The sequence below is a fragment of the Callorhinus ursinus genome, unplaced genomic scaffold (genome assembly GCF_003265705.2).
Source record: "Callorhinus ursinus isolate GAN/ISIS: 27379988/994484 unplaced genomic scaffold, GSC_fseal_2.0 scaffold22, whole genome shotgun sequence".
Taxonomy (NCBI): Eukaryota; Metazoa; Chordata; class Mammalia; order Carnivora; family Otariidae; genus Callorhinus; species Callorhinus ursinus.
The window spans coordinates 10,198,059-10,210,574 of NW_027397084.1; the positions used below are offsets into that span (position 1 = coordinate 10,198,059).

General features: G+C 42.4%; 1 protein-coding gene across 6 annotated transcripts in view; it reads right to left on the minus strand.

Moving 5' to 3' along the window:
• The window catches only part of PKHD1 (PKHD1 ciliary IPT domain containing fibrocystin/polyductin), a 484,077-nt gene that overhangs the window by 259,109 nt on the left and 212,452 nt on the right, over positions 1–12,516 (minus strand). For all 6 annotated transcript variants that reach the window (XM_025890503.2, XM_073905082.1, XM_073905080.1 and 3 more), the window contains 2 exons: positions 3,806–3,918; positions 1,923–2,028 (listed from right to left, as the gene is read on the minus strand). In XM_025890503.2, the coding sequence (XP_025746288.1) occupies positions 1,923–2,028; positions 3,806–3,918 (219 nt within the window). The remainder of the gene's footprint in view (positions 1–1,922; positions 2,029–3,805; positions 3,919–12,516) is intronic.

Below are 12,516 nucleotides of genomic sequence, written 5' to 3' on the forward strand. Positions count from 1 at the left end.
TGTCTTTTTATTGTTGAGTTGTAAGAGTTCTTTCTATATTCTAGATACAATTCCCTTATCAGATATATCATTTGCAAATATTACATCTCATTGGATAGGTTGTATTTTCACTTTCCTGATGAGGCCCTTTGAAACACTGAAATTTTCAATTATGATAAAGTCCAATCTATCCATGTTTCTTTTGTTGCTTATACTTTTGGTGTCATACCTAAGAATCTTTAACTAAATCCAAGGTCATGAAGATTTACCCTTTGTTTTCTTTAAGAGTTTTATAGTTTTTGGTCTAATGTTTAGGTTTTTGATCCAGTATTGAGTCAATTTTTATAAATAGTGTGAGGTAAGGATCCAACTTCATTCTTTTGTATGTGGCTATCCAGTTGTTCCAGCACCACTTAGAGAAGGCTATTATTTCCCCCACTGAATGGTCTTGGCATCCCTGTCAAAAATCAGTTGCGTGGGTTTATTTCCGGACTCCCAATTCTATCCCATTGATCTATATTTCTATCCTTGTGCCCATACCACACTTCTTGATTACTATTGCCCTGTAGTACGTTTTAAAATAAAGTGTAAATCTTTCTTATTCTTTTTCAGGACTGTTTTGGTGGGAGTTACTTTTTAAATTCCCTGCTGTCATGTTAATTACTCTCCTTTACTCTCTTCATCAAAGTAAAGTTCCAAAAGCACTCTCATTATTTGAACTTTTTGATTATTAGAGTATACAAGAGTTTCATCTTTAAGGATCTGTGTTTTCTTTCATGGGCTTAGCACTTCTGACTGCAGAACTTAAGAAAACTGACATTAATGATCATCTTTTAATATGTTCATGTTATTTTGTGATTTCCTTTAGAAGAAGGCTATTCAAGAGCATGGAGACAGAGTGTAAGTCTCTGTAAGGCATGAATTGCTTCTTTGCATAAGATGACACTCAACCAATGTTTCTACTGGATTTGTCACCCCTATATTCATAATGTTTATGGGCAATAAAGTACTTTGTAAAGTTAAGTAAGAACAAAACACTAAGTACAATTGAGCTTCTTCCTTTTGCTTACCCTAATTATATATTTTTGGGCTTTCCCATCCACAACTGTCTTCCTCTTATTTGATATGTGAAATAACTTTCTTAATGTAACTTAATTATATGTGTTTATTCTACTTCCTGAATGCCCTGTAAACATATTTCTTCATCTACGTATCTTAGGCTGCAGATTGCTAAGTGGCAGAGACCAAGTAAGTGTATGTAATTTTCTCTGTGTAACACCAAATAGTGACGCTGGGTAATTTTGTATGTTACTGTTAACAGTGAGCACCCAAAGCTTCCTTATAAGAAATCACTGTGGTAATGAAAAGTGAATGACTGAACGTGAACTTTTTCCCTTTTGAGGAAAATAGAAGAAAATGTGGCTCATCGATAAAGGTAAGAATGGCACCTTGTGCTGGAATTTTTGTGTTCCAATGATGAACAGCATTTTTTTCTTAAGACTGAAGCATGCATTATTATTTAGGATATTAAGATCTCAAATGCACAACATTTGGAGTCTGGATTCTGCACCAGGCTGTGTTACTAACTAACTAACTCTGTGAACTTTGGCAAATCCTTTTACTTTCTGAGCCTTCATTTCTTATCTTTAAATAGGCATGGGAGGTGAGGAACTGATGACTTCTGTGATCCCTCCTGCTTGCAAATCTCTATGATTCTGTTGTTTCCATCAGAGCTGCTGAAAAGTCACCATCGAGGAAATGAACTGACCCTGGCTTCCTGAGTAGGAACTGGCTCATTCAACAACTTTTCCACACACCTATGACGCTGTTTGCTCCTTAACACTGTGATAATGGTCCCAAACCGCCCCCATTTAAACAGAGAAACATAATAAACTACCATAAGAAAACAAATGACAATTTAATGAAAAACTAACACAGCTTACCTGGGCACCACCTGCACTTCCCCAAACTGTGAAGTTTTGGAACAGGGTGGGGCCCCTGCCATTTTCCCAAGGTGGCCGAAACTGAGGGTATATAAAGAGACCAGACCTTGAATGCAAAACAAAGAGTGAAAATCAGCCACTTTCTATGTTTCAAATGTCCCACTTTTTCTCACTGGGAAATATAAAATGAAGGTAATGAATAAGGAAAGTGGAGATGAAGCCTGTGAGCCTTCTCCCTGCCCAGCATTGCCCATTCCTTAGCCTTCCCTCCCTGTTACCTTCCATGACCTGCTCCTGAATCTCAGCAGATGCAGACTGCCATGATCCCAATCTCTTCTCCCAGCCTCTCTCTAGGTTCACCCCTTCCTAGGAGTCTGGACACCTATGCCTAGCCCGTTAGAACATGCTAGGAAAGTGGACACGAGCATCTTTACTCCATCCAAATTTTGTTCTTCTCCTTGACATGCCCTACCTTCACAGGATTCCGGGTACCTTCTTTGTTTACACTACCGGGCTGCTAAGAGCTCCTTGGTAAAACTTCATGATCTTAATAAATTCATGGCACATGTGCTAATCCTACCCTCAACTGGCACTTCAACAGGACACAGCAATCATTCTTTTTTTTTCCTTTTTTTTTAACATATAATGTATTATTTGTTTCAGAGGTACAGATCTGTGATTCAACAGTCTTACACAATTGACAGCGCTCACTATAGCACATACCCTCCCCAATGCCTATCACCCAGCCACCCCATCCCTCCCACCACCCACCACTCCAGCAACACTCAGTTTGCTTCCTGAGATTAAGAATTCCTCATATCAGTGAGGTCATATGATACATGTCTTTCTCTGATTGACTTATTTCGCTCAGCATAATACCCTCTAGTTCCGTCCATGTCATTGCAAATGGCAAGATTTCATTTTTTTGATGGCTGCATAATATTCCATTGCATATATATACCACATCTTCTTTATACATTCATCTCTTGATGGACATCTTGGCTCTTTCCACAGTTTAGCTATCGTGGACATTGCTGCTAAAAACATCGGGGTGCACGTACCCCTTCGGATCCCTACATTTGTATCTTTGGGGTAAATACCCAGTAGTGCAATTGCTGGATCGTATACAGCAATCATTCTTAATCCTTATTCCACTCTGCCCTCACTGTCCATCAGAGCAGTATTGCTATACTATTACTATCGTAATTATGTGTAGCTATCAATTATTGAGTTCCTTCTATATTCCAGGTGTTCTCTTGGGTGCACTATATGAGTCATCTCTAATTATCACATCAAACTTTCAGTGTAGATCTAAAATTTTACAAATGAGGGATCTGAATCTTAAAAAAAAAAAAGTCAATTTTCTAGTAGAGTCAAGATTTGAATCAGGGCCTGACTGACTCTGAAGTCCACAGTTTCCCCCATGTTCCCACCATGCTTCTCAGCAATCGCTCTTAGCAGATGACCTTACCTCCACATACCAAAAAGACTTTGAACAAGTCCCCTCCCCTCTTACAGAGTACCCGTCCCTGGCAAAGAGCCTCTTCCCAAAGGCTCCTCACCCCACTCAGCTCCTCAGCCCAGGCATTATTGCCTCCTGGTTGCTCCCAGGCCCTTGGAACTTTAATGCTCTCTCTACTGAATTCTCCTCTGGATGTAAAAGATGCACTCTGTCCTGCTGAACTCTCAAGTGATTTCCCTGTCCCTTTCCTTCCCTTCAACACCAAACTTTTATGATCCAAAATGGTTACACAGGTGCATCATCAAATCTTACATGGAGGCCCCGGATTATACCCTCTCTGAGAGTGTTGTACCAAAAAAAAAAAAAATTGTTAAATCATAAGTCTTACATCCAAAAGGTAGATGAATTTCCCCAAAGTTACCTTGTACAAGAATGTGCAATATTCTGAGTGAAGGAGAGAAGTGGAGCTTGTGATGTTTGGCTGGTCACAAGATGAAAAAAGTAGCCCAAACCAGCAACATACACCCTGTTTCCCTAGAGAAATTAAGGATAGTTAAATAATAGTTATTCCAGATACAGTAAGGTTGTCAGAAAGAAAACTCTCCTATGTGCTCATTCTGCTTTTTTATTTACTTCCTGTCAAAGTATATTGATACTTTCATGGACTCATTTACTCTTCACACATCCCAATCCTGCCCCCCTCACCCCAGGAATCAGATATACTCTCATTTTTCTTCCTCAGTGCAGCTCAGCCAGGCTGTAATTCGCCCACCTTAATAAGTGATATCTCACATTAAAGCATTCTTTTTTTTAAAGATTTTATTTATTTATTTATTTATTTATTTATTTATTTATTTGACACACAGAGAGAGAGAGACAAAAAGAGACAGAGAACACAAGCAGACAGAGCAGCAGGTAGAGGGAGATGGAGAAACAGGAACCCTGCTGAGCAGAGAGCCCAACATGGGACTCGATCCCAGGACCTTGGGATCATAACCTGAGCAGAAGGTAGACACTTAACTGCTGAGCCACCCAGGCACCCATCATGTTAAAGCATTCTTGTAAGCTTCCATAGTGAGAGGTTTTCTTCGTCATCAATCCAGACCCTCCTCTTTGGTGTATGCAACAGTACTGGGGGCAAAGGCGTACCTTAAAGCCACGTCTACACAAAGTGTCCTCATCAATCCTTCAAACAAACCAATGATTTGACTATGGGCTGAAGACCAGTGATTGTACAAGCTATGCCTTATTTCTGAGACACAGTGCCTGGGCTCAAACACAACTTGAATCTCCTCAGTGTACTCTTAACCTGATTAGATCATTTTAATCACCTTAATATTTCTTTATAGGATTTCCTATCTAAATAATTTGATGTCTTTTATACACTGATATAAAATCTAAATTCTCCATTGGACCACATGAGTTTGGGGCTTTAGTTCCGATCAAACGGAACACAATGGATTCTCTTTACAAACTCAATAAAATAACTACAATGGAATCATCACTGTGTAACATACTTCAAGACAGAGTAGAAAATTAATTCCCTACAGAGTCTATTATTGTCTACAGAGGTATTTTGCTTGGCCTACGCAATGTTTACAAAAATTGTTACTTTGTTTCTAATATTTTAAAATTGGGACACTTGATATAAAAATTTAGACTCTTGGTTTTTTAACAACACTAAGCCCAAATTCCTGTGGGTTAGTCATGGACCAGCTAGAGCTAAGAAGCGCCTGCCTTCTTGGATTATGGTTACTCTGGCATAGTCCCCACCCTTCCTCTTTCACTTATTTATGATACCAGCCTAGCACCCATGGGTATTTGAATTTGCAACCTCGAACTCCAGGCAGTAAGGTAAATGGTATGTTGGCTGTTCTATGTCCCAGGAGGAGGAATGAAGGGCCAAGAGACCAAGCTGCTGGATGACTTCCGAGGCAATTATGTGCATCTTTTCTCTCTCAGCCTCAGAGGCTGGTCTGAGGCCAAGATGCCCATGTCTAACTAGAGAATAGAAGTCAAGAAACAGGCTGCTCATCCAGCCTCAGGCCCAAGCTTTGTGCTCCAGGAACAAAGGGAACTGCAGAGGTTTCCACATAGTTCATCCCTGATCAGTCGGGGGGTTGACATGGCCTGGCTGATGTGACAATAAGAAAACTGCCATGTCCCCTCTGTGAGCACCTCATATCCTGGGAGCACATGTTATGGGATTAGGACAGCTCATCCTGAACATTAGCATCAACTCACAGAAGAAGAGAATTGAAAGTAGAAGGGACTACGATGCTGTGCAACCCAACAAGGCATTAAATGTCTTTTTATAAAACAGTATTTCAGTGCCATAGCTGCCTCTATATAGGGATTGGTGGGATTGTGCTGGGATTGTCTTGCTAGAACAGTTTCTTAAACTTTAGTGTGCATGCAGGTTAGAGCTGTAAGATTTAGCAAACAAAAACACAGAAGCCAAGTCAGATTTAAATTTCAGATTTGAAAAAAAAAAACAAACTTTTTTCCAGTATAAGCATATCTCAAATATTGTATAGGATATACTTATACTAAAAATTTATTAGCTACATCTGAAATTTAAATTTAGCCAAATAAATAAATAAATAAATTTAGCCAGATATGTTGTATTTTGTCTGGAAACTCCAACCTGAAGTATATAAAATACAGATTTCTACTAGATATTCCACTAGATATTCTCACTTAGCAGGTGCTAAAGGTGATGGTGAAGGATTGAAAGACAGTATTCTGCACTCTTGAGCACCACAGGTGATTCCACTATAGGTGATCTTTTGACCCCATTTTGAGAACTACTTCTCTGGAGGTGACTGAGATACTAATACTGTACTGTCTAGTTATTGAGGGCTCCAGGAGAGGTTCAAAGAGGAGAGAGACACTGAAAAGAATTTACTTCTTGGCGATTTTGCCTTGAGCTGCCCTGGGAGCCCACTGTACATGGGAGCCACTATAGAAAACTGAAAGAGGATAGAGACCTAGAAAAGCAGGGTGGGAATCTAATCCCAGGTCCCCAGAGAAAATGTTGCCCAACTCAGTTCAAATTACATTTATGTCAAAATTTTCTTTTCCTTAGAAATATTTATCTTGTTCTTGACTTAGAACCAAGTGTGATAATAATACTCAGAGTAAAGATTTCTGGAGAGCTGCTCTTGTCCAGTTACCAGATTTTAGTCTCATTTACTTTCACAACAATTCTGAGTTATATATTATTATCACAATTTCACAGACAAAGAAACTGAATCTTGGAGATGTTGAGTAACTTCCTCAAAGTCACAGAGCTAATAACTCAGAGCCAATTCCATTTGTGTCCAAACCTAGAAGTGTCAGAGATTGTAGGCTAAAGTAAAGAAATTAAGGTAAGACCCAGAACCAGGATGCCAAACAATAGGGTGCAAGTGAAGAAATGTAAATAGTAGGGTGCAATGCAAAGTCATGTCACCAGGCCGAGGGCGAACTGGAGAGTTTGTCATGGCCTTCCCAATAATGGATAAGATATATTGAGCAACATTCTTTGCAGGAGTCTATGTATCATGGACATTCAATCAAGAGAAATCCCAGAGAGAAATTAACTGTCCAAGTAAACCAGTTCTTTGAGGTAAGCATTTGTAGTCACCAGAAGAAAAGTAAGTGAACCCTTCAGACACCAGGTAACGTGGTGTACAAGACTGGAGTAGTGTTTGATACTGCTATGTGAATATAGGTTTCCTGAAAATTGGAGAGCATTTTTCAGGTCAGATTTAACTAAAGAGCTGTTCTGTTCACACCCAAATTCCAGACAGTATAAAATCCTTTCCATTCCCACCAAAGGGGAAAATGCCATGCTCAGCTCAGAGGGCACAGAGAGACACATGGGTGAGGAATTGAGCCAATTCCCACCAGTCAGCAGGAAAAGCCATGTCATTTTGAAGAGTATGTTTAAGGAGGTCTGAAACTCCAGCATCAAGGGATGGAGCATTGTCAAGGCATAGACACAAAGTGAATGAGCACTGGCTACTGACAGGCGTTTCGAACAACAGAAGAAAAGAGTGAGACTGCCTGCAATGTCTGGAATGCTAATACGGAGTGAGGAGTATTGGTGTTAGAACAGGACACCAAGAAGGGTTAGAGCTGAAGGAGAAAGTTCTGGCTACTCGAGGCAAAGCTCTCTCATATACTTTCGCATGGCTCCAGGAGTTTACTCCATTCTGAGGGAGGGAGGACTGATGGTAGAGACGCCAAACACTCTTTTACTTACAGCTGTTCTCTACTTATCCTTAGGGTCAGTAAAATCATTTCAGCCCATAGCTTCAGTCATTCTAGACTAATACTTTCTTGACTTTAATTCCTAAATGAAAGGATTTTAAGTACTATTAAAGGTAGCTCTCTGAACCTGAGTAGACCACCGGCCATCATGTAGGTAGCGGTGCTCCCCACAGAACGGGATTTTAAAGAGACTTGTCCTGGGGCGCCTGGGTGGCTCAGTCAGTTAAGCATCTGCCTTCAGCTCAGATCATGATCAGATCATGATCATGGTCCTGGGATCGAGTCCCACATGGGGCTCCCGGCCTGCCTCTCCCCTCTGCTTGTGCTCTCTCCCTCTCTCTCTCTCTGTCAAATAAATAAATAAAATCTTAAAAAAAAATAGACTTGTCCTCTCTGGGTGTGCTACATGTTCCACTAGGAACTTACATATGTACGTGCATGCACGCGCGCGCGCGCACACACACACACACACAACCAAGCAAAGTCAATATGGAGGAAAAACTGAAACAGGTTGTCTTAAAACCAGCAATATGCAACTTCTGCCTCGTGTGAGAAGAGAAACCAATGCCCCAGTGCCCTGGTCCCTGGAGGTCTCCCGCCTCTGGGGAAGCGTCAGGGAAGGCCAGAGTTAACCGAGACTGGAAGCCTGGCCAGCAGGTAGCAGCAAGGACCTGATCAGGGAGCCAGCACGTGCTGACACAATCAAGGTGCTCTTTCCTTTACTTTTAATTTATCATCCACTGTGTGCCAGAAGGATCTCTCATCCTGGGTATTTGTAATTAGCCCACCGTTCCTCATTTTTTACTCCATTCCAGAACATTTTCTTTCTTTCCTTTTCTCCTTACTTCACTATTTTGGATTCCGAGCATTTCTCCAATTTCCTGAGGCCATTTAAAATTCTAATCACATGTCTCACCTACCACACGGAACTCGGCACAAGTGACTTTTGGACATCATGTAATATGAATTGAATTACTATTCAAGATGTTTATAGGACTTCAGGAAACCTGGGCCATCACTAAGACTCCAATCATCTTGAGATGGCATGGTCTAGAGCTGGAGCTGTCAATCAGAGATGATGTTTTTTTTTCCAGAGAGCATCTGGAAAGCTCTAGAGAAATTCCCAGTTATCACAATTGAGGGGGAGGGATGCTACTGACCTTAAGTTGGTAGAGATCAGGAATGCTGCTCTACACAAGATAGCTTCTCACCGCAAAGAATTAGCACCTAAAATACTAATACTACCATGATTGAGAACCCCTGATCTAGACTGATGCTATGTGTTGTTGAAAGAAGCCAAGCCTGCTTTCCAGCAGCCCATCTCCAAATTTTGACAGAAAGACCACCTAAATATAAAAACATGGTTAATTACAGTAAGAATGCTTTGACAGTCTTTACTAGGAAGGTATTTATACCTGTTAAAACATTTAAATCTGATATCAGGCATTCCCCAAAAGAACACTTACTAGTATCAAATCAGTTATCTCAATTTTTTCCTCATACTAGAAAACAGGCAATGCGCTCATGATTCTCAGCTTTAGGAAGAATCACTGTTGCTGGGTTGGCAAATACAAGTGCCCAATATGTCTCTTCAGGCCTCATAGAAACACAAGGAAGTAACATGGCTATTGATTTTGTTATGATTACACAACTGGAACCTTCCTTGGGGAAGTCCATGTGAAGTTCCACCTTCCATATAGCCTCCATGGAGTAGCTATGTCTCTAGCACACGTCTGAGCCATGGGAAAAGCCAGGAGTATAAAAGCAGTGAGAGTTAGGGCATGGGGGTTTCTTGAACCTCTACCTTTTCTGCAAGTATATAAACAATGAGAAAGGTACATCTCACTGGGATATATACCTCTATATCATTACCAATGAAATGGCCCATCATTACCAAGACTCTACCAAGAGGGAAAAGATTGAAATATTTCAAGAATATATTCCATGAACTACATCCATATTCATCACCTTGGCCAGACAGGTGCTCAGAGAGTACATATTTTGAGCAAATGAATAGATTTGTGGAATCACCTGCCCTAGTGTTATTAGCATTTATAGAACATCTGGGTGAACATACATAAATATAAATGCTTTCCAAGTGCATTTATAGTTGGGCAGGATATTGTAACTTTGGTCTTCTGTTGCTGGTAAGGCTCACTTTTCTTAGAAAAGAAGCACTTGAACAGTCAGATCACATTACTTCCCAGCCCTTTTTACTCTCCATTCCAATTGGGTATGCTACAAATGATTCATGAGGAAAAACCACATATTTATGCAGGCAGCTGGCAGCTTGTGGAGAAGGGTTTAAGGCAAGCAGGGAATTTTGTGTGGAAATCAATTCTTTGCAGAAGTCAATGTATTATGGACATTCAAGCAAGAGAAATTCCAGAGAGAAATTAACTGCCCAAGTAAGCCAGCTCCTTGAGGTGTGCATCTATAATCACTAGGAAAAAAAAGAAGTGAGTTAACCCTTCAGGCAGCTCTTAAATATACATTAGCTATTGAGTGGAGAGAGCTAGAGAATTGAAATTGGCCTTTAAACACAGAATTCCTTACAAAATTGATTCACAAACCAGAACAAATTCCCCTCAAATTAAATGGATGTTTCCAAAGGCCTTGTCTCCAGGGTTTTTCCACGCACTATCCTAAACAGGAGTCTGGTCATGGGAAATTTCCAGTGCCTACATAAACATGGGATACTCTAGAGCTCTGGAAGCGAACAGTCCCCTGCTGTTTGAGGGCAAAGACTTTCCAGCCTGAGGTTGACATAGGTTATGTCTACCAAAAAGATGGAGCCATGGAGCCTCTAGACAGATAGCAAGAAATCTCCATAAACAGAGTCACAGACTCAGATGCTGGAGAGTCGAGGGAAGACAGCCTGGAAATGGAATGCTCTAAATGCCACAGGTGAGGCATAGAAGAACCACCACCAATCTGTTTTTCAAAAGCATGGCAAAGGCCTACCTACGGAGTGTTCAGAGGAATACCATGAGTTCCTCAGACACTCAAACAGGAATAGCATTCTTGAATATCCTATCCATAGCAAGAAGACACAAAGCACAGGTTTTGCTTCTCAGAGAAACTGTCCCTGGCTTGGCTCAGCTGCAGCCCGGGGCCGGGAGGCAGACAGACCACTTATGCTTATGAAAGCTACAAAGGAATATCACACTTGAAATCCCCTTCTACTGTGCAGGGTTGAAGATGAGTGAACTGTCGAGGTGGATGACAAGAAGTCAGGGTGAATTCCATGCAGTGGCAGAGCATTTGGTCCTAGGCTCTGGACCAGGGCAGCTGGGAATAACATGTCACCATAAATCACTGCAGACACTTAGGGATCAACTCTTTCTTCCGTGCCTGCCTGCCAAGCTAGAGACTTCAAGGTCAGACTCCTGTATATGAGCGAAAGCATCTAGGCTCTCAGAAGCGGCTGCCCAACCACTAGGATTAAGTCACCTTCTTCAGGTCCAAATAAGGGCTTTAGTTCAGTTAATAGTTTTGTCCCAATGTCAACGTCCTGGTTTTGATATTGCTATGGTGATGGTTGATATGGTGATAGTTATGGTTATGGTGTTACTGAGGGATATGGCAATGGTTATGGTGATGGTATCACCGGGAGGCACTGACGGAAGTGCCCATAGGGACTCTTGGTTATGCTTTTGCAACTTCTTCTAAGTCTAAAATTATTTCAAAATCAAAAACTTAAGAGGCGGAGCAAGATGGTGGAGGAGTAGGAGACCTAGATTTCGTCTGGTCTCAGGAATTCAGCTGAATAGGGATCAAACCATTCTGAACACCTACGAACTCAACAGGAGATCGAAGAGGAGAGTAGCAACAACTCTCTGAACAGAGAAGCGACCACTTACTGGAAGGTAGGACGTGCGGAGAAGTGAATCCGAGGCGATATTCGGGAGGATAGACGGCGGGGGAGGGGCCTCCGCCGGCCGCTTCTGGCAAGTGATAGAGCCGCGGAGCACAAAATCGGAACTGTTAGAAGTCGGCTCCGCTGAGGGATGTCGCCGCAGTGACTAAGCAGGGGGTGGAATCCTCCCGGGACAGTGTGGTCTCGGGATCCTTGGGGTCACAGAAAGACCGGGGGTGCCTGAGTGCACCAGAGCTCCCAGGTATCGGAGCGGGGAAGCCGGCTGCAGAGCCGGAGCCGAGGCGCGGGCTCTCAGCTCGGGGTTGCCATAAACTGTGATCCACGGCCCAGTCGGGCCACTGCGCCTCCAGCAGGGACCCAACAAGCGGTAGAGCCGGGGAGACTCCCCTTCCTTCCCGGGGAGGAGCGGTGCGGGAACGCACCACAGGGATCTGCTGGGTTTAGAGACTCCACACGGGGTCGGGTGCCAGAGATAGAAACGCTCGGTCACAGGCCGGGTGAGCACGGAGTGCGGCCGGAGACTGGGGACACGGGAGTGACTGCTTTTCTCTGGGGGCGCACTGAGGAGCGGGGCCCCGAGTTCTCAGCTCCTCCGGGTGGAGATTGGGAGCCCACCATTTTTGCCCTGGTCCTCCAAGGCTGTACCGAGAGCTTGCAGGGAACAAAAGCCCCTGAGATCAAACCCGAGTGGCTTGCTTAGCCCGGACCGACAAGGGCGGGGCAATTCAGCCTCCGGCAAAGACATTTGGGAACCACGGCAACAGTCCCCTCCCCCAGAAGATCAGCACGAACAGCCAGCAAGCCAAGACCAAGTTTAACGATCAAGGAGAACGGGAGAACTCCAGCGCTAGGGGAATACTGCACATAGAATTCATGGCTTTTTTTTAACATGATTCATTAGTTCATCAAAGTTAATTTTTGTTAACTGTTTTTTTTTATTTTTCTTTTTCCCTTTTTCAACCAACATCTTATCAATCTCTTTTTAAAAAAAAAAA